The 22,239-nt window shown below is 65.0% G+C and overlaps 2 protein-coding genes across 5 annotated transcripts in view; one reads left to right on the forward strand and one right to left on the reverse strand.

The window, feature by feature from the left end:
• Positions 1-22,239, forward strand: part of PGS1 (phosphatidylglycerophosphate synthase 1) — a 305,261-nt gene that overhangs the window by 254,292 nt on the left and 28,730 nt on the right. The window lies entirely within an intron of this gene.
• The window catches only part of RBFOX3 (RNA binding fox-1 homolog 3), a 54,328-nt gene that overhangs the window by 22,800 nt on the left and 9,289 nt on the right, over positions 1-22,239 (reverse strand). For 2 of the 4 annotated variants that reach the window (XM_056115784.1, XM_056115781.1), the window contains exon 1: positions 14,236-14,366. The exons of 1 other annotated variant lie outside the window; for it this stretch is intronic. In XM_056115784.1, coding sequence (XP_055971759.1) covers positions 14,236-14,337 — 102 coding nt within the window. In that variant the 5' untranslated portion in view covers positions 14,338-14,366. Of the gene's footprint in view, positions 1-14,235; positions 14,367-22,239 lie in introns of those variants that run through there. One more of the 4 variants, XM_056115782.1, reaches the window with a different exon arrangement.

Genomic DNA, 22,239 nt, shown 5'->3' on the forward strand with positions numbered 1-22,239 from the left:
GCACAGAACCTTCTAGAATCACCTGAACCCTGTGCCCCCAGAAACCCTCCTTCGAGAAGGCCAACGTGGGGTTGCGGGGTGCACCCACTAAGCCTGGGCTGGGAGCGTGCCACAGGCTGAGGCAGTCAAAGGGGGGGAAGCAGGGCCCGGACACACGGTGCCCCCACTCCAACACAACCTCAGCAAACCAACACCACATGCGTGCACACACACCCGTGCACACACACTCACAGATGTACACATACACTCACATGTACATACACTTGCATATATACACATGTGCTCACACACATACAGATTCACACTTGATACATACACACATGTACTCACACACGTACACACACTTGCATACATATACACATGCACTCACACACACACCTGCTGGAGATGCTGGTGCTAAACCTGCCCGGGACAGACAGACGGACTCTGAAACCTGAGCACCGGCCAGGCAGGCGGGAGGGGCTGGTGGGGGCCCTGCTGAGCTAGGGGGGTGCCCCCCGTCCCCCAAGAACTCGCCCCCCGCCCGGCTGCACACTGTCATCCCACAGGCCCTGAAATATGCATGAAGCCGCGGCCCGTTTACTGCATGAATGTTTCATGTCGCCGCTGCCATGCGCTGAGCGAGCGTCTGGCCCTCGCTGCCCCTCTCCTCTGCCTTGAGTGGGCAGTGCAAGCCCTGGGCCCACGTGGGGCTGGCCGGGAGGGCCTGGGCAACCAGGGCTCGGGCAGCTGTTGGGGAAACCAGCCGGGTCTGGGGGTCCGAGGTGCTGCTTGCCTAGTGGATGGACACCGGGTGAAGCCCTGGGGAGACAGAGGCTGAGGGTGCTGCACCCCGAGGCTTCCCTGAAGGATGGATGGGTCACTCTGACCAGTCCACCAGGCTGCCAGCTCTGAGGAGGGGGACGCGGGGGAGGGAGACCCTTGAGGAAGAGGACCACGGGGGAGGGGCACGAGGGGAGAGGGGATGAGGGGAGGGGGTTGTGGGGGAGGGGCACACAGCCCAGCCTGTGCTGGTGGCTGTGCTGTGAGGGGCAGGGCCCACTGGCTCCTGGTGGCCTGTGGGGAGAGTCCCGACCCGTTTGACCTCTCCACGGCCCCTCATGGAACAGCAGAGGCCATAGGCAGGGACGGGCTCTGGTCTGCCTGTCGTCCAGGGCCTGGGGCACCTCTGCCCGTTCCGCCCGACTCTGAGCATGCCTTGACGCAGGCACCCAGGTCTCTGGCCACATCCCTGGCCACTGTCCCACACGTGACCCCTGAGCCTGCCAGACCAGTGTGCTGGTCCGCGACCCCGCAGTGGCCCTTCCAGGGCCCTCGGTGCCCTTGGCTGCGGGCCGGGAGGGGTGGATTTCATCCCGGCTTACCGCAGAGCCGCCCTGTCTGGCCGCCACGGCCAGCACGGAACAGGCTGAAGGACGTCGGGGACCTGAGCTGGGAGGCACCGGCAGGTGGCCTGGTCCTCACTCAGCCTCGCGCTGACCCACTCTGGGTCCGCCCCCGCCCGGGGACTGCCCTCGGCCTGTGCTCTGCCCGCCTGGTATATCTGCCACGGCTCGGAGGCTGCATGTCCACTCCCTCACTGCCCAGAGCCTGTGCTGGCCCTGGCCGTGGCCAACGTCACCTCAGTGCCACACTGCCACAGAGACCACGCCTGGGTCCCCGCCGGCGTCCCTCCCTGTCCCTCCAGGGGAGTTGGGAGCGTCAGGCCAGGCAGGGCTGGTTTAGGCTCCAGGCAAGTGGACCCCGGGCTCGTCTCTAGGGTGGTCACAGACCCCCCCACAGAGCGAGGCTGTAAAAGCGTTCTGCTGGCTGGCTTGATGCCCGGGGCCCTCCTGGCCCATCCTAGTCCCCATCCATGTCCTAGAACGGAAGGGGACTTGGCGGTCTGCAGCCAGCCTGGAGCCGGTGTGAGGGTCTTCATGGCGTCTCCTGCTATGGGGAACCTCACCCGGCCTCCCGGCATGTCATTCCCCATGTTCCCGACCCCCCCTTGGGGGGCTGAGGCTCAGGGTCACTCCTGGCCAGTGGCCAGGGATCGGGGGCTTGTCCCACAGCCCACCCATCTGCCAGCAGCCTGTCTCGGCGGGACTGGCTCTGGGCCTTGCCTCCTCCCTGCACTTGCCCAGGTCAGCTTAGATGCCTGGGATAGCCCTGGGCACTGAGGGGAGGTGGTCAGCACGAGAAGCCCCTCTGCGCCCCCTCCACCTGCCCTTGTGCAGGTTGGGGCTGGGGACAGCTAGAGGGGGCCGCGTGGGGGGAGGGGTTTCTCCCAGTCCCAGGAAGGAGCGCCGTGTCCAGAGGGTCAGCATGCCCTCCCCGCACTGTTTCTGCACTGCCCCTCAGGCATGCCTGTTGCGCTCTCCCTAGCCAGACCCACACGGTGTTGGGGACCAGGACGTCATGGGGCAATGCCGCGTGATGCCCAGGAGGACGGGGACCCTCCCAGGCTGTGTGCCGGCTGGCGGGGCCCCGGCAGATGATGCCTCTTGGTGCCCAGCGCCCAGGAGTGTGACCAGCGCGGCCCAGACCGGGCCTGGGAGGTTCTGAATAGGTGCCTGGAGCTGCCCAGGCTGGCACCTCACCTGCCCAGCACCACCGATAAATACCAGGGGCCGGTGCCCAGGCAGCCCTGCTGTACAGTAGGCCCTTGCCAGGCGCCCAGGAGTACTCCCTGCCGTCCAGCAGTGCCCAGCACCACCACCAAGGACCAGGGCACAGCCCGCTCTCTGCTGTCCCTGCACAGGGAGAGGGAGCGGAGAATGGAGGGAGTCCCAGCTGCCCCTCAGGGCTGCGGCCATGTAGCTAAGACCCCGTGGAGCGGCCCTCTGATGTCCAGCCCTGGCCCCTGCCATTGGCATCAAGACAAAGTGAGTATAACCTCTAAACGTGTCCCAATAAATGCATCCATACTGGAGCGATAGCACAGCGGGTAGGACGTTCGCCTTACACGCGGCCAACATGGCCGACCCGAGTTCGATTCCTCCGCCCCTCTCGGAGAGCCCGGCAAGCTACCGAGAGTATTCGATATGCCAGACACAGTAACAACAAAGTCTCCAATGGAGACGTTACTGGGCCCGCTCGAGCAAATCGATGATCAACGGGAGGGCCTTTACTTTACTTTACTTTTACTCACTGTAGCTGCCCCTCACTGTGCCCTGGGAAACTGCCCCCACACTGTCCCCCAGTGACAGTACCCCACACTGTACCCCTGGTAACTGCCCTGCCCTTCCTCCAGGCTGGCCCCCCCTCCCTGTCAGACAGAGACCAGGTGGGGATCCTGGGGTCCTCTCTGCTTTCTGAGGGTTGTGCCTAGACCCCGTATTCTCCACGCCCCGCGAGGCCCCATCTGGGAGACCCTGGGGGGGTCCCAGAAACAAAGTGGGGGTATGGGATGATGCTGGAGCAGCCTGGCCAGCCCCCCGCCCCCCCCCTCCCGCCAGGCTGCTGAGAGCCAACATCTGGGCATGGGTTCTGGGACCAGGGGCCCTTGACCGGATGATGGGCCTTGGGCCGCTCTGATCCGAACCCCCGGCCAAGCCGGGCTCAGGGAGGAAAGCCCCAGGTGGGCATCCCAGACACCCAGCCCGAGGTCAGAGCAGGTGCCACCCTCGAGTCCCACCCTTCACTCGGTGACGGTCGGAGGGAGGGGGGCAGTGCTCACCCGCTCGCCCGGGCCATTAGCTGCGGCACCAGCCTCGCCCACCTGGCAGTGCCGCCCCGGGGGGCCTTAGGACGGGATTGAATTTCCCCTTAATTACGACGGCCCACAGATATCGCTTAATTCCTAACCAGTGACTTAATGCGCTTCCCCCTTGCCTGAACACATGAATTCCCAGCACACAGATGAGCTGTGTGGTCTGGCCTCGGGCATGGGGACCCCCAGCCCGCCCCCACACACAGGACGCGGGGAGACCGCACATGTCCCCCACCTACGGGCGGGCGCGGCCTCACAGGCAGGCGGGAGTATAATTTTTCCTCTAATTACATATTCAGCACTTCTGAGAAAATGAGATTTTAGTAATTCAATTGGACTGAGAAGCAGGGCTATAATAAAATGAAATTTGTAACAATCGCGCAGTTAAATTAGTTAAATGGAGAAGAAGGAGCGGTGGAAATTGACCCCCGATCTCCTCAGGACTGATCAGACATTTGAACCAAGTTGTGCTAACAGAGCCCGGGGGTGTCGTGGGGGTGTGGAGTCGGCCTGGGCGCGGGGCCGGGCCTGTGGGGGACTGGAGGGCGGGCGAAGGGGCAGGCAAACGCATGGAAAATCCCAGACTCACTCTCTGGCTTGGCCTCCCCGAGCGGGCACCAGCCAGGGCACCATCGCAGGCACAGTGGGGGCCCTGCCCCACCTCCAAGCCCTGTCAGAGGCGAGAACAGAAACTCCCTTCCACCGGGCCCAGACGGGTGCAGACCCAGCTGGGGGCCCCAAGCCCAGAAACAGGCTTCAAGGATGAATGCTGTGTGGGCTGGCTGAGGGAGCAGGGACCCCTGTGCCCCCTCTTTCGGACCGGGCCAGACCCTACCCCGGGGAATCCGTTCTCCAGGGCTGTACTCAGAAAAGGTGAGCCCAGGTCACTGGCCAGCGGACAAGGGGCAGTGTGGGGGCGGCCCAGCTCCTTTCCAGGCCCCGAGGTACGGGGTGCAGGGCTGCTGTCAGGGGTCCCGAGGCCGCACCCCCGACTGGCCTCCCCCTGGCGCAGGCTGCAGTCACCCAGCCCGACAGTGTCCAGGCCAAAGGCACCCAGCCCGGCCCACGGAGTCCCATGCTAAGCCCCCAGACGGGAGGGCTGTTCTGGGCCCCGGCCGGAGAACCATCTAGAACATCCGCAGAAGCTGCTTCTGCTGTGCTCACTGTCCCCAGGGCCTCCTTGGGGCCCGGGAAGCTGAGGCAGAGGGAAAAGGGGGGAAGTGGGAGGCTCGGGGCGATACACTGGCTCGGAGTCCGGGGAGGTGAGAGGTGAGGGAGGGGCCAGACCCCCAGGGCCCTTTGCCCTCGGTCCCCGCCGTCGGCCAGGCACTGGGACTCTGCAGGAACCCACGCCAGCCCACATGCAGCCCAGCTGGTTTTGGGGGTCACCCCAGGAGCCCTCGATCCCCCACAATCTAGAGGGGAAATCCGGGGAGGGCCCCCAGGTCAGAGCCCGTCCCCTGGCGGTGACAGGTACCAGCAGTGGGGGGGGGGGGGTGTGCAAGGGAGTCTCCACCGCTGCCCGCTGGGTTCAGACCAACACTACAGAGCAGGGGGCCCCCGTGGGAACCCGTCCGTGGGGTGTCGGGGATGGGTGCAAACGCAGGAGAGGGGTACTGGGTGCAGCGCCCACCCTAGCTCTTCCGGCCTCAGATCGGCCGAGCCTCAGCCCAGAGGCCTCTTTGGGCCCAGCCCTGGCCGGGACCCTGCCGGCTCCGTGGCCTCTGACCCCTGGTGGAGCCCCCCCCACTGCAGTTCCAGAACCTTCTGCCAGTCCTGTGGGGGCCCCCCCCCCGCTGCAGGGAACCATTCAAATATTGATCCTCGTTTCATTTTCCAAACGAGGAACGCGGAACGAACAGGAGCGGCAGAGGCGAGGGACGGAAACCCCAGTTTCTCATTTGAAAGTTAATTAGTCTAATTAGGTCTAATTAAGCACCCCGACACAATGCAGCTCTCAAAGGCACTGTGGGCCGGTTCCTCAGCCTCTCCCTTCCTCATTTCAGACCCGCGGAGCAGGGAAGCCCGAAGGGGCACAGGAGGGACCCCCTGCCGGAGGGGGGGACAAGTGTGTCACCATGGCCCCAAGGACAGGGGGGCTGTAGGAACTCGGCTTTGCAGGCTGTGCTGTGCTGTCTGCAGGGGTCCCCAGGGTGCACACTGGCTCCCAGGGGGAGGCTGAGTCAGGGTGTGCAGGGCAGGGGAGTCCCAGCTCGGAGGTCTGGTGCCCGCCTGCAGGAGGCCCAAGGGCCTGGACTGCGGGAGAGGGAAACTGAGGCCCAGGCCAGTGGTGGCATGAAGTGTGGAGGTGCCCACACTGTGGCAGAGAGCAGGGACTGGACCCCCGGCTCCACAGAACTGGGTGACGGGCATCCCTCCGCATCCTGGGGCCTGTCCTGGGACCCCTCTGCTCCCGGCAGGCACACCAGGGCTGGAGGGAGGGACGGGGGTGCGGGGCAGCCGTGAGGGGCCTCATGGCGTCACAGACTCAGCCAAGCGGCTCCCGCAGGGCTGAGGGGAGCAGTTCTGGGTGAGATAAAGAGAATTAAGTCAATCTCTGAGCAGCAGGGGAGGGGGACACGTTCGGTTCACTGGGCGCGCAGGGCCGGAGGGTTGGTCCTCACGAGTGCCCGCTCGGACCCGCACACATACATGAGAACATGCAGCACCCACGGACAGAACATGCCACACGCAGACACCCACAAGAGCACACCGTATGCGCGGACACGTGGAGAACATGTGAGCACACGCATGCCCCGACGGTGCCAGCAGCCCAGGGCCTGTCTCCCTGAGCGCGACTTCCCATGCAGGGCCCAAGCGCGGGGACCCCTGGGCCCACCCGGCCCTGTGCGCCGCCATGTCCTCCCAGATGAAGCTAAATCCCGCACGCCCGCGACTCACAAAGGCGTCTCTGGCTGGACCCCTCTCCCCACCCCTCCAGGCGCCTCTGCCCTCCGAGAGGCCTGGGCGACCCCCTCTGGACAGGGACAGAGCCTGGCCCTCCTCCACTGGCCTGCCAGGTGCCAGAGCAGCCACTGGCTCCTGGGCCTCCCGGTCACTAGGTCCAGCTCTGGCTGGCTTACAGGGGATGCGGCAAGAAGGGGGGAAAGTGGGCAAGGCAGGACAGAGGCAGGAGGGAGGTGGGCGGCACGAGTGGTCCTGTTGGCTGCTCAGGACACAGCTGCCCTGGAGCCTGCGGGGCGTCGGTGGGGAGACCCCAGCCCAATCCTGTCACTGCTGCTTCGTCGGCGCAGGGCGGGGCAGGGAAACGGGTCCACGCGCAGCTCAGGACGCTGGAGAGTCTGGCCAGCGTCAGTGGCCAGGCAGAGCCGACCCCACGGGTGTGAGAGGCAGAGCAGGGGGCCAGGTGGGGCCCCCTAGCAACAGCCATGACTAGAGGGCTCAGGCCCCACCTGCACGTCCCCGCCCGTCCCCTCTCCCAGCCCTGCCGGGCCCCTCCCTGTAGCCCTGGCCCGATCCACACCTTCCCTGGAAGGTTCCGACCCCTCAGACTGCTGCCTGCTCCCTGCCGCCCTCCTAGCCTCAGGGACGCCAGCCAGGTGCCTCTGGGCCAACCTCGCGCATCCCCCGTTGGAACCGGCCACCCACAGCCCAGATGCTGAACCCCAGGAGGGACAGGCTGGCCACGGGTTTCTGGGCCACGAAAGGGGGTCCCAGAAACCCGTCTCACTCAGGTGGGTGCCAGGCGGTCACCGCCCTGAAAGCCCCCCCCCCCCCGGCCTATGCCCTCACCCTGGCCAGGGGGCAGGGGAGTCACTCACACGAGCTCAGGCTCACGGACGGGGGCCTGGGCCCCACCCTCAAGCCCAGCGGATCCTCATGCGTGCCCCGGCCAGTGGGACCCAGGCCCCCACCCCCACGGCAGCCCTGTCTCTCTAGGAGGCGTTTCTGCTGAGGACGGTCTTTCTGCCGTGGCCAGACGCCAGCGGGACTCTTGCTCTCCGGGTTTGTTTTCCGCTTCTCTAAGCTTCTATTTTCTTCCCCGTTGTTTTTTTTTTTTTAAGAGGGAGGGGGGAGATTGAAATCACGACCTTTTATTTTTGCGAACAACCACCTCGAGAATGTGCGTTGCGCGTGGGTCTCACCATCACTTAAGGCAAAGCGACGGGCGCTTGAACCCAGAGCCGAGTGTTTGGCTGCCGGGGCGGGGGTCCCCAGCTCTACCTGGCGACAGGCACGAGGAGCCAGGTGGGCTCCGGCCCTGGACACAGGTGCCAACCTCCAGCCACCCACTCCTTTCCTTCCCGAGTACACCATGCTCAGAAGCCGCGTGATGCCCCGGGTGACCCAGGTGGATTCTGCGGGGAACTGGACCAACAGCCTCAGAACCTGTTTCTGGCTGGTGCCGAGAGCTGGTCTGAAGGTTGGCACCATATCAGGAGGCCAGCAGAGCAGTCCTGCCCACACCGCCTGCCTGCCTGCCCACGCAGCTCTTGGTCTCCTCCAGCGACAGGGAGCTCATCCCCTCACAGCAGCTAGCACCAACACTGGGCGGTGGTGAGCTTTCCCGCTAACCTTGGCCCCCAGCCTGCGACCTCTGCCAGGGTGGACACCCCTCTGTCCTGCGCCCGGGCTCCCGGGTGACCTTCACCTGTGCAGTGTCCCCCCTCCCCTTCTCCTGCTCCTCCTTCTCCCTGTCCGACCCTGCCTCACAGCTGCCTGTAACACGGGCAGACGTGTTCGGTACCGACCTGTCCTGGTGGCCCAGCCACTGCGCAGCTGAGCCGGGCAAGGAGTCAGACCCCCATACGCATCTCGACATGCCCCAAACTCCTCACCCTGCAGTGGCTGCACCCCCACAACCACACATACTCACACATACCCCCACACCCACACTCACGCACCCCCACATTCACACACACCCCCAAACACACACACCCCCAAACACACACACCCACACACTCACACCCCTCACATACCCACATACACCCCACACACACCCCACACACACTCACACATACATCCCCCACACACCCACACCACCACATTCACACCCACTCACCCCACACACCCACATACACCCACCCACCCACACACCCATACACACTCACAGCCACCCACCCACACACCCACTCCCCCAACACTCATATCCCCCCATAGTCCCACACCCACACATCCCATATTCCCACCACATACACACGCATACCAGCAGCCACACACACCCGAACAGCCACACACACTGCACACACAGGCCACATTCCCGCCCTCCCTCGGGCGTGGGCCCAGCGCTGCAGACATGGGTCAGGGCTGGGACCTGGCACCAGGGAACCGCCACCCCCACCCAGGTGGGTGCTCTGGGGCTCCCGCTGGCCTGGGCCGCCTGTGGTACCCGCCCTGTGCCACAGCGCAGTGCCCGTGGCTCAGACCCCTGGGGGGTGCGGCCGGGTGCGTGGGGCCAAGCCGGATCCCCAGCTCTCTGTGGGGAGGGAAGAAGCATCTGACCCATGAGCCCCTCACGGCCGCAGCCCCATATCCTCTGCCTTCTTGGCGTCCACCTCCTGGGGGGAGGCACCCATGAGTGGACCTCGGGGCTCCCCTCTCTGCTAGGCAGCTCCAGCAGAGCCCAGGGTCACCACGCGGCAGCTTGAGGACCCTACGACTCCCCATGGGAAATACCATGCGGGTGGAGGCTCAGGCCCATGGCCACTCCTGGTGGTTGGCAGGTGGGCAGTGCCCAGCCGAGCCCTGCCTGTCCCCGCTCCGCCTGGCCCGGGAGGCGTCACCAGCCACGGTGAGGCCTCGTCACCGTGCGGGGGGACAGTGCTGGGATGGTCCCATGGGCCAGAGGTGGGGGTTGGTGGGGCTGGAAGCCCAGGAGGAAGTTGGGGTGTGGGGGATGGCCTGAGGCCTTCCCAGAGTGGGTCATTCTAGGAGGAACCTTGACTTGGAGGCAGAAAGGGGGAGCCCGAGGTCCTGGCTACATAGCCCCGTTACACAGAGGGCCTGTGCTCCTGCCCATGCTTGCCAGGGAACATGGGCTAAGGAACACCGTGCCCACAGGACCATCGCCTCTACTGGACCCTGCCGGGTGCCTGGGGCTGCCGGCACTGGCTTGGAGGTGGCCCAAGGCCCCGTCGGCCACCCACACGCCCCAGGAACCCGATATTCTGCTCGGCGCCACCTTCATGCGCTGACCCTGGGACGGTGGACAGAGGGCACTGGCTGGGACTCGGCCCCGCTGCCTCCAAGGACAGCTGCGTCCGCAGCTGACCTGCGCGCCCGGCTGGTGGCTGCGGGCACCCGGCTGTGCCCAGAAGCCACACTGTGGGCTTCTTTGGGCCTCTGCTCTGCTCCTGGACGCCGACACCCGGTGGGGAGGCAGAGCAGGTTCTCGAAGGAGCCCTGAGCTGTTTCCGGTGCCAGAACCAAAGCCCGGGGTGGGAGAACCAGTTCCTAGACCTGGCCAGGCCCAGGGGAGGGGAAGTTGCTGGCAGGTCAGGAACAGGCCTGAAGCCTCACTTGAGGGTGGAGTCAGAGTGAAGATGAGGTTGGGGGGGGAACGGAAGCCCCTCACAGAGGCCCACCGGGACATGGTCAGCTGCTCCCTGCCACGGCCTGGGCCCCGAGAATGTGCCAACGCTCAGCATCCGAGGCGGAGACATGAGTGTTCAGGCTCTGAAGATGCCCACTGCAACTGGGCCCAGCGTCCCCGGCCCCACGAGCATCTCAGGGCCAGGCCACCCCAAACCATGGCCCGTCTGTGCCAGCTGCCCTCTCCAACACCCACCTGTCCCGCCCTCCCGTTTCCATCCAGACCATCCACTCTCCCGAGAACCCTGCGTCCCTGCGGGCCCGGCCTGGGGATGGGCGGACAGTGGCTGTACCGCAGGCCTGGGCGCCCGGTGAGAGGGATCGGACAGGCTGTGAGCTCCATCTGCGGACGTCAGCCCCCTGCATCTCCGTGTCTCCGTCAGCACCTACCCCACCTCCCCGGCCCGTCTCCTCAGCAGTCAGACATGTGCTCATGGGCCAGAGAGCCGGTCCGGGGGGGAGGGCTTGCACACAGCTGAGCCAGGTCTGAGCCCCAGCCCGGCAGGACTCCTCCCTGAGCACAGAGCCGGGAGTCAGTTCTGAGCACCGCCAGGTGCGGCCCCAAGCGAAAGCCAAACCAAAGGCCAAAAACCAGGCTGGTATGCAGCTCCGGCCAGAGTCACAATACAATGGTCACTCCCCACCACCAAATGACACAGTTCAGCTTCCTGTGGGGTGGTGTCCGGGTGTGGACGCTCAGGCTGGGCCCCCAGACCCCAGGGATCCCCTAGGACTCGCTTACAGGCCACGGATGGGGGGTGGACTCAGTGATGTCACCTGCCTCGGCTACACACCGGCTGAGGCTGTTGGGTCCAGGGGCACCCCCAGGGAAGGGCCCGGCCCCCCAACACATCTGCAGGCCTCCCGTGTGTGGCCACGGCACCGGGCATGCTGCACTGCCCCGGGACTCCTGACCCCATCCCAGGGGCTCCGCCCGCGGGCATCTTTTCGGGACACTGGGCGCTTCCTTGCTGCAACCCCCTGCGGGAAAAGCGCCCGGATGTGGCACAGCAGGACTATCCCCAGAGCAGCCCCCAAGGGAGCCTCGCCCTGAGCCAGGAGCCCACCCCCCTCCGACCACCCTGTGGGAGCACTGCTGCCAGAGGCACTTCGAGACCACACCCATGGTGGAAACTTCCAGTGACATCTGAGATTCCCCAGCCACGAAGAGTCTCAGGGCCCTGAGCCGCCACATCAGCCCTGAGGCAGCCCCCGAGGCAGCCCGAGACTTCCCTGAGAAACAGACCCCCTCCACACGCCCCCAGACTGCCTGAGATGGCCCAAAATGGCCCCTGAGACAGCCCTGAGGCAGCCCTGCAAAGCCCTCAGGGCAGGCCTGGGGAGGGTCTGCTCCAGCCACTGCAGACCCAGCAAACATCCCACCCTGGGCCTGGGGCTGACCCTATTCCTTGCAGCTTCCTCTGGGGCCCTGCTGGTCACCCTTGGTGCTCGAGGGGTGACTGTCCCGGCTGCCCTCTCACTGGCTGAGGACACCAAGGGCCAGTGGCCTCTCCGGTCCCCCTCCCGGATCCCCCGGGTGGCTCCAAGGTGGGTGACACTGGCTCTGGGCTTCTTGATAGAGCCAGAGCCTGGGGTGGCCCCTCCTTGGGGCCCTGGGGGACAGACACCAAGGAGGATGAGCTGAGGGTAGGGGACCCGGGGCCTGTGGAGAGGTCAGTGGTCAGGGCCAGGTCGAGTGTGCGGCCGACCGGGTTCAACTCCGGCCCAACATGGTCCCCTTGGTGCCCGCTGGTGCAGCCCCGGGATCCCAACACCGTGGGGGCCAGATACCCCCAGGACTGTACCCTCAGCAGCACCTTGTCCTGGGCCCTCGGAATCGCCTGTGGGACCCCCAGACCTCCTGCCCACCATTCAGTAGTTCCCCAACAAGAGCCCCAAGCGGTAGATGCAGGCCAGGCAGCAGTGGCCCACCGCTGCCTGGCCTGCGTCTGCCACTTGGGGCCCGGAAGCTCCCGCAGCCGGGGGCCTCTGGGCTGCGGGGCCTAGGACGCCAAGCCCGGTGCATGACGACAGCACAGGTGAAGGCCGTGCCCTGCTGGCCCCCGCCAGACGCCTGCTTCCCGCCCCAGCACTGCGGCTCACTGCTCCTCTGGCCGTGGGAGTGTCCCCTCTCGCAGGGAACAGACTCGCTAAACACGCAGGAGCCCGTGGGGAGCTTGGCCCCACCACGTCCCAGTCCACAAGTGTGAGGGTCAAGCTGGTCCTGATTGCCTGGGATGGTCATCATGGACCGGTGAGGGCTGACCCCAGAGCGGCACAAGCTGCAGAAACCCGCCCCCACAGGGAGTCTGGAAATGCTGCATTCTAGAACTTTCCCAGCCTGCAGAGGCACATGGTGGCCCTGCAGACGGGAAGCCAGATGCTTCCAGGGTGGGCCGGGGGTGGGGAGGCTCTGGGCGCTGTTTGCAGTGGCCCATCCAGGTCCTGGTCTGGTCTCTCTGCAGAGGCAAGGCCGCACTTGGGGGTGCGTCCGCCCTGCCCAAGGGAACGGCGGAGCCCCCAGGCTGTGAGGGCGTCAGTCCCAGCAGGAGCGTCTGCGGGCAGCTGCTCCCGGAGCCGTGACAGCTGGACTCAGCCCACAGGGGCTCCCCTGGACACCTCTTGAGAGGAAGGGCCTGGCTCCCAAGCTGCCCACAGCACCAGCCTTGGGCCGGCTGCTGTGACCTGGGCCCCAGCCCCTGGAGCTGGGCTTTGCCCACAGGGCACTAGCCTCTGTCCCCTTCTGCCAGCATCAGGAACACAGACCCTTGGCTCCCCTGGTCCCCAAGCAGCTCTGCACCTTCAGAAACATGGGCGCACTGGAAGGTCCTGGAACCTGACTGCTGGGACTCAGTGACTACCAGGGGCCTGGTCCCCACCTGCCTGTGGCTCCGTTGGCGGCTCCTGCTACCACCCAGTGAAGCCCAGGACAGCCCAGAGGTCACAGGTGGTCCCATGGAGGCTGCGGGTCGCCAGCCAGCCCCGTGACCCTCTCCCCACCAACGCTGGCTTCCGTTCCTGTCCCTACCGCTGCCGGGGGTGTGGAAGGACCCCCTGCATGGCTGAGCCGGGGCCTGGCTTCTGTGGTCCTGCCCACAGCCCCCCCCCTCGGTCTCTGGAGAACCCACAGGGTGGAGGAACAAGACAGCACCTCCCAAAAGTAGACCCCTGCCTGGAGCCTATCAGCACTGCCAGGAGCAAGGCGAGGCATTCACATGTGCGCAGGCACATGCACAGACACACACAGACACACGAGCATGCTCATGCACACACATACACATACACACTCGCGCACACACAGAGACGGTTGGATCTGTGCAGGACGGTGGGGCCAGGGGTGGGGCCCCGATGGTCCCGCTTTATGCCTGGCTCCAAGCAGCAGCTCTGTCTGCAGCCCGCCCGGATGGTGATGAAGGCGCTCCCCGGAGCTGCAAAGTGGGATGCCAGGGTGGGTGACATGGGGGCTCCGAGGGGCTGACGCTGGGAAGCTCAGCCCAAGGGGTCAAGGGGTGGGCGTTGGGGGGAGAGGGAGAGGGAGGCCCCCTCGTCCAGCTGCACAGGCCTGGGACCGCACCGGCTCCGGCTCCGCATTGGGTGGGATCGCTGGACCACCGCCTGTCACATCCTGCCAGGCGGCAGGCAGGACGGCCAAGGCTCTGCGCGCCACCCCAGCAGGGCGTCCCAGGGATGGGGGCTCCGGCCGCTGGGCTTCCCGCCCCCTAGCTAGTCGGCCCTGCGCCCTGCAGCCCCGCGGAGGGCCGGAGGGCGGGCGTCCGTCCCAGCCCCCTCTGGCCTCAGGTCTCCGCTGCAGCAGGGGCCCCAGCCCCCACCCGTTTCTGCCCCCGCCCGGGAGAAGTTGCCCCAACTGTCGGGGCGCGCCCGGCCCTCCCCGTGGGCTCCCCCAGGGGACTCTGGCCGCGGCCCCCTCCCGCACCCTCGGAAAAGTTGCGGCGACCGCCCGGCGCGGCCCCCGGCCCCGAGGCGCTTACCTGTTGGAGGAAGAGGATGGCGGGCGCGCAGGGCACGGAGTGCGGGAGCATGCCGGAGTTGGGCAGCAGGACGCAGCCCGAGTTGGCCATGGAGCACAGCATGGGGCGGCGGGGCCGCGCGCGCCTCCGCGCCCGCCGCGTCCCGGGGCTCCCCTCCCCCGCGCGCCCGGGCCTCGGGGGAGCGGGCAGGGCGCGGGCAGAGGCCGCGGCGGGCACGGGGCGCCGGGCAGCCCGCACAGCCCGCGCGCGCGTGTGCGCGTGGGGCGCGCGCGGCAGCGGCGGGAGGGGCGTCCCCGCGGACGGGCAGGAACCCCCGCTCCTCCGAGCCCGCGCTTAACCCCTCGCCCGCCGGCGGCTCGCCTCGGTGCCGTGCGCGCCCCCTCCCCGGGCGCCGGCCAAGCGGAGGGCGCGCGGCGCGGGGTCGCGGGGGACGCGCCGCTGCTCCCCGGAGGCCGCGGGTGGCGGGTGGCAGTGATGTAATGGGACAGCGCGCAGACTTCCGACCTCGCCGCTGCAGCCCGGCCCCCGCCCCGCCGGCCCGGCCTGCCGGGAACCCTCACACACACCAGCACTCGCAGCTCGCAGCTCGTAGTCTGGCACGCGCCTGCTGCACCCACAGCCCAGGCCGGAGTGGGCCGGCCACCCCCTGGACGCCAGCCAGCGCGGCGGGCCCGACAGCCCCACACTGCGGGTGCAGGACTGTGCGCCGAGTGCCGTGATCAGCACCACAACACACGCTCGCGGTCACGGCAAGACCTGCACTCAAGAGTCACACAGTCGCACAGAGAGATGTCACCCACACATCCACACGCAGAGTGACACGCACTCACACAATCACACACAGTCGCACGGAGAGCTGTGCACACCCCCCTACACACACACCACACACCCCACCCTCAGGGCTGTGTGTCCAGCTGCCGATGTCTGCAGCTACGCGCCTCACACACACAGTTACACAACAGAAGCATGGACTTACATTCTCACACACAGGCCCGGCCAAGCTGCAGGGACGGGCGCCCCGGGTGTGCTGTCTGGCCCAGACAGTGCATGGGAAGTGCCCAGGTCCCCCCACTTTGCTGCCTTTCCGAAGGGGCCTCCTGAGAGACTCTGGATTTCCCCAGCCCAGAAGAGCCCCCTCTCCCCAATAAGGGTTCACTTGCCATCAGCCTTAGGGGTGACATCCCTGTCCCCAGAGGCTGGTGTGGCCAGAGGGACACCCTTTCGGGAGCACCTCAAGGCCCACTCATCCTTTCCTGGAAGGGAAGGGGCACACCAAACGGGCAGGAGGGACCGACTGGGGGACAAAGGACTGGTGTGGGGTGGCTTCACCTCCCCAGGAGCTGCCTTGGACCACCTGGGCTGGGACCTCAGTCGGAGCTGGCCGAGGTCAAGGGTTTCCCCAAAGACTGCCTGACAGCTGATGACACTCAGGGTGGTCCAGTGAGGACAGACACTTGCTGATGGGGTGTGGCCCCTGCCCATGGCTCCGGAATGGGGGTAGCCATGCAGCCTTGGCCTCGGTCCAGGCTCCATCCTGCTAGAGGGTGGGCAAGCAGGTAGCCCAGGGCACTGGAAGACCCCAGTGGGGCGTGGTCTGGCTCAGTGACCTGAGCACCCATGAAAGGGCCAGGACTCCCGCTTCTCCCTGCCTCCTCCTCCGTGCTGGACGCCGCCCCCCATCCTGCTGCTGTGGAAATGAGCTCCCCAGCCCCAGGGTGAGCACCGTCTGGCGAGGAAGCCAGGCCCGCCAGCCACGGGGGAACCCCGCGGTGCCAAGGGCTGTCACTGCCTGGCTGAGTGGGCGCTCTGCGTGGGGGCCTGGGGCCCAGGGTGGTCGTCAGCACTGGCCGTATGCTGGGCGTCCAGGCCTCCGGGGTCCAGTCCCTTCCCTTCGCGCCTCCCCCCTGCCCAGCCTGGGGCCGGCTGGATATACCAACCACTTGGTGCTGCCCAGGGCATCTGCAGCGTCCCTGTCCGTGGAAGGACAGAAGCCTGGTGCACTACAGTGTCCCGCCTGTAGCTACATCAGGGCCCTGAGCCCCAGGGGCCAGATTTGGCAGCCAGGGCACCTGAGCTCTGCTCCCCCCACTTCAGGGGCGCCCGCGAGCTGTCAATCAGAGCTGATATTCAGAACTTAAAATGAGCCCAGGATAAAACGATCCCATTCGCCCTGAGTCTGAGGAGCTCCGTGCGAGGGAAGCCGGGACGGAACTGTAATTATTTCTGTGCTCCTGGGCACCACTATAAATACCCGACGAGAGAGACTTCGAAGGCTGGGGGAGACTCTCCCCGGGGCCAGCCCTGCCCCCGCACCCTCAGGGACCCGGAACTGTGCAGATGCATCTTGTTTCAACCTGTAGCTCAAGAAGGGAGCGAGGGGTCTCCCTGGGAGAGCCCAACATGAGAGGAGGGGCTGAATGAAGGACGGGCGGGGGGCAAGGGTTTGGTTCAGGGCAGCCTTTGGCAGTCCCCCAACTCCCACTTTTGGGGACCTCCCAGAAGGCTGTGCTCTGACATGTTCCGGCAGGAGACCATACACCCCACGGGCTGTTTTAGAAAAATGGGGGCTTACTTTCTGCCCTCTCCTCTTCTCTCTCACCCAGCCTCCGCTGGCACTAGGCCACGCTCTGAGCACAGAGAAAGCCCCTTCCGGGGGGCTGCGTACTCCCGCTCGACTGCATAGCGAGGTAGAACCCGGCCTGAGCACTGGCGACCATGAGGGGGTTGTCCACAGCATCTCCACAGTGGCTGAGGGGAAGCAACCACCCCCGACTGAGCCCCCCAGCCCAGGGCACTCCTGCAGCCTAGAGTGCAGCACAAGGAGCTCTGAATTCGGGGATGCTCAGGAACCATGGAGAAAAGGAGTGGAAGGGAAGCTCTTGGCCCTCCTGTAAGGTGGGCACCTCCAGTGGACCTCTAGCGGGAAGGGGGTGCTGTTTCCACTCCGCCACGACTGAGTTGTGAGATGCCCAGCTGGGGCCCAGTCACACTGGAGGCGCCCAGCAGAGGCCTCTCCCGCCAGCCACAGCCGCTCCTCTGTGGTCAGGCCGGGAGGACGGGATGCTGGGCAGCCCCAGCGCTGGACGTGGCCAGCACTTGCCCAGCAGGCCCTGCTCTCCCACTGCCTCTGTGCCCGTCCCCAGCCTCAGCAGAGACTGCAGCAAAAGTACAAACTGGCGTGCAAAGGAAGTTTATTTATCTGTTTAATTAAGAGGCGTTGGCCAGCCACACTCAGGCCCATCCGTCTCACTTACATCCACGTCCCAGCAAAATTAAACATAATAAATATAGGAAGCCTGAAAGGAAAGGGCGCTCGAGATGGATGGGCCGCGGCGGAAGTTGCAAAGGGCTGCAGTTATAAGCACATCTTTCTTTCACAACTTCCTCTCCCCTGGGGCCAGAACACGCTCGGGAAGGGGCCGTGGGTGCGTTCCATGTTGCCCCCATGCACCCCCGGGGCTGCGTGTTATTTATTTTCAATGAGCCCCAGGGCCTCCTCCTGCGCCTCTCCTCAGGAGAGTGAGCACTCTGCCTGGAGCAGGGGCGCTGGAGGCGGCCACCTTGGGGCTCGGGGTCTCTAGGTGAGGCGGCCAGACAGCTTTGCCAGCTCCTGATGCCTCTGGGCCCTGAGTCCTGGCAGGCAGCCGCCGCAGACGAGAGCCTCGGGAGACGGCTCGGGTGCAGCGCCCTGCAGAGCCGTGCAGGGCTCACAGCCCCGAAAGCCCGCACTTGACAGGAACGCGAGTGTCCGGGAGGGGACGTGTGAGGGACGTCCACGGCCCAGGCGAGCTCGGCAGTGACCGTGCCTGCTTGGGACCTCCCGCCCTGCCGTGTCTTGTCTCGGTTGCACCCCCCGCGGCAGAAGGGGAAGCAGCACCAGGCCCGCTGCTTGGGCCATGGATGTGGCCCTGGGTTCCGCGGCTCGCGCAAGCTTCAAAGCCAGCCTCTGGCCCACGGGGTCCGAGTCCCATCCGCCACGCGCGACTTGTCCTGGGCCCCCAGCCCACATGTGGCCAGGCAAGCTCATTTGCTGCAGAGTGGACGTTTTCCGGTCACAGCAGTGCTGGGTGGGTGGCACTAACTCCTTCCCGCCCTCGCCCCGGGAGGAGTCTGTGACAGGTCAGTGGGGGGCTGACCCCGATGGAGCCAGGGAGGGCAGCTGGACGGAACAAGCCCTGCCACGGGGCTCCCTGCCCATGTCCCGGGGGGCTTAATTTTCTTTTTGTTTTTTTTGGGTCACACCCAGTGATGCTCAGGGGTTCCTCCTGGATCTACACTGAAGAATTACCCATGGCGGTGCTCGGGGGACCATATAGTTTGCTGGGAATCGAACCCAGGTTGACCACTTGCAAGGCAAATGCCCTCCCCGCTGTGCTATCGCTCCAGCCCCCTGGAGGGGCTTGATTTTCTGGGTCCTCACACTCATCCTGACCCATGTCTCCTGCCCACCCCTGCACCCCCAGCATGCGCCTGACCATAAGACCATGAATGGCCACCCAGAGCGTAGATGTGCTCTCAGAGATGGGCATTTCTGCTCCGGATGGCCGTGACCAGCGTCTAGGGCCACTGCTGAGGCATGCTGCGGGCTGGCCCTGCTCTCAAGACAGGCTCGCCACTGGCTGACCAGTGGGATGAAGAATAATGCAGCCTCTGCTCCAGGGGCCGGTCCGGGCTCTGCACCCACCTGCTCCGCCTCAACACTGGGACGGCACCCAGAGCAAAGTCTGGAGGGACAAGCCTACCCTCTGCTTGCTGGAGGGCGCTCCCTGAGACCCCAGAGAAAGGATGTCTCCTGCCTGCCCAGGAAAATGCCCTGCTGAGTCCATTCACCTTTGCTGCTAGTTTGCTGTGCTCAGGGATGACTCCTGAATCTGTGCTCAGGGGTCACTCCTGGCAGGGCTCCAGGGACCAGAACCTGAGCAAGCGAAAGTCCGACGTGTCCTAGCTTTTTGCCCCTTCCTGCTTCTATTTCTCTAATAGGTCATTCTGCTTCACTCCACACAGACCTATCCCACCTCTATCTCACAAAACAAAGGCCAACGGCAGCCAGGCCAGGCGCCTCTTCAAGACCCAGCAGGGGCTGGGGGTGGCCCACCGGAACTCAGAGAGCAGGGCTGGGGGCTTTGGGGGGGTGGCTGAGGGGGGTGGTATATTGGGAACACCCAGCGAGAACACGGCTGGATTCCAGGTGCCAGTCATGGGGACACCAGCTGCCTGGTGGCTGCAGCCTAGGACACAGCCCCCCCCCCCCCCCCCCGCCCCCAGCACGAGCAAGTCTCTGGCTCAGGTGAAGCTGACAGGAACACATTTTCAAGCGTCCCAAGCACAGACCGTTGAAAGGGCTGATGCTTATTCTTCTGTTCAATGTGTGTGTCTGTGTGTGTGTGTGCGTGCGTGTGTGTGTCTGTGCATGTGTGTGTGTGTGTGCCCCCATGGGGAGAGCTGATGAGGAACCACCCCCCATTTTTCTTCCTTTTCATAAAGACAGCCTCTTCACTTGGCTCCATGTTAGAATAAATCTTACTTAGCAGAGACACCAAATGTCCACACCTGCAGCCTTGGGCGAGGAAGGCCACAGGGGGAGCATCCAGGGGAGGAAATAACGGCCGGATGGTTCCCAGGGTCCAAACGCCATGAAAGTCAGGTTCCCTGAACTCCAAACAAGTCTGGACGACCACAACTAAAGCCTTTGCCTCCAGCTCCCAGCCCGGCACTCGGGGAGTTAAAGAAAACCGACCTCGAAGTCCTAGGGAGCGCATGTGAGGGGCTGGCACTCGATGGCCCTTGCCCCTTGGTGCCCCCTGAAGTCAAGGCATCAGCTCATTAAAAGCTCATTAGGAGCCCAAGGAACACGGCCCGGAGCGGCAGCGCTGTCCTGGCAAAGCAGATGGCCGGGGGGGGCGGGGGCACCGCGGCGGCTGCCCAGTGCCAAGCTGCAGACAGCTGAGTGATGGATCAGCAAGGCGGGGGCGGGGGGGGAGGCTGCGCCCAGCACAGTGCTCGGTTCGTCCCGGGACTCACAATGGCGGGGATGATCTTAGACTTAGTGGACTCCCCTCCCTGTCCTGCCCCACTCCTGGGTTTCAGCGGCCACACAGAAGCCTCCCTCAGACTCTGAGGGGTGGACACCAGGCACGGAGGAGGGAGGGGCAGGCCAGCCTCAGCCCTGCTCGGCAGCTTAAAACACTGCAGGGCAGTGGTGTGGATTGTCACCAGACGGCACATGGTGGCTGGGGCTAGCTGTGGGGTCCAGGAAACCGCTTGACTCAGCTTCTGAGGCTGCTCTGGGGCCCCATCCCCACTGCCCCCCATCTTTCTGCTCCGTTTCCTTCCTGGGGAGAAAGGCCCTCCTCTCTCCTAATCTACTCCGGCACTGGGGTCCAGCACACTGTTGGCACTCGCGCACCTCTCCAGTTCCAAGGCATGAGGTTTCTGAGAATTCACTGGCAAGCAGGGCAGGGGAAGCTGGCAAGAGCCGAGGGCCCGCTCCCCCGCCCGAGCCACCGCATCAGGATGGGGGCAGCCGTCTGTTCCGTTCCTGACTTCCCTGGGATGCTGTGACTTTTGATTCCTGCTTGATTAATATACAGCCAGCAGAGACTGTAGGTAAGGCAGCTTTAATTCTCTAAGGTCACCAAACTCAGGAGCAGCAGAGCCGCAAGGAGCCAGCCCCACAGTAGATCAAACACGGGGACCTTCAAATCGCTCCGTGGCCCAATTTCTCATCGCTACTCCTGCCCGATAACCCTCCCAGCCTGCAGCCAGTATCTGCCTTTCTCAGGGCTGTGGACGGGATGTGGATACCCACGGCTCACCCCTCCTGACAGGACTCCACGCCAGCCCTGCACACGCCAGGCCGCCAGCACCAGGGACAGAGACACCGGCCACCCGGGAGCCGCAGTGCCAGCACCAGGGACAGCGCACACCAGCCCCAAAACCAGGGCTGACTTCTGTGCCGGGGACTGGGTCTTCAGGACCAGGGACAGCTCCACCACGCTCCACCACCGACCGGTCACCCAGAACCCTGGACAGCTCAGAGCAAAGCCCACTCAAAGAGCAAAGGTGGCCTCCCACACCACCTTCACCTCCCCACCTAAGTCGGGACACTGACAATGGGTGAAAACGATGGGGACATTTTGCTAGGGGTGGCCAGCGCGACTAGCGGTCACCAAAGCATCCTCCTCAGGCAAACGCCTCTCCCGCACCCCCCTTCTCTGGCCTCGGCCCTCCCCGGAGAGGAGGGTTCTCCTCCCTGGGAACACCTGGCTGGCTTCTGAGGGCCCAACCATTTCCTCTCTGCCTCAACCCCATCTCCTCCCCGCTCGCCTCATTAGCATCTCCTGAAAGGCAGGCTAATTTCTCCGCGGAGCACCTGGGTGTTCACCAGCACGGTGGGGGAGGAAGGGCCGCGTGGATGCCATTTCCTCAGAAGCCTCTTTTATAAACCTGGGTCGTGTTGCTGCGCTCGGAGAGGCACGGGAGATGCACAATGCAGGAAGATTACACGCAGGAGCTGGCTGCTAAATTACCTCCCGGGGGGGGGGGGGGGGCAGGGACCGCGGCGGCTGGGGGGGGGGGCCCAGCACACGAAGCCACTCTGATCTGAGAGCAGGATCCTCGCGATCAGGCCTGGGCTCTCCCTGCTGCCGCCAACGCGCCAGTATAGGAAGAAATGCGGCGTCGAAGTTGGAGGGAGCCCCAGGCCGGCCTCCCCCACACACCCCTGCAACTGTTCCCTGAGGTTCTTCGCCAGGTCCAGCCCTGCTGGATTTATCCCCAAGCCTCTCCCCCATACTCTGCCTCCAGCCACTTAAAAATATCGCCGATAGATTTTCAAATGATCGCTGCACTTTCTGAGAGAAGGGTGCGGTGGTTAAAAATTAACAGCAAATTTATAGGAATTCTATACGGCAATTACAGAATTAGAATGAAGTGGCTATTGCTTGGCTGAGGGTGAGTCACGGGAATCCACCCGGGGGGACTAGGATCTCGGCTGTCATGGAA

Source organism: Sorex fumeus, unplaced genomic scaffold (genome assembly GCF_029834395.1).
Source record: "Sorex fumeus unplaced genomic scaffold, SorFum_2.1 ptg000029l, whole genome shotgun sequence".
Taxonomy (NCBI): Eukaryota; Metazoa; Chordata; class Mammalia; order Eulipotyphla; family Soricidae; genus Sorex; species Sorex fumeus.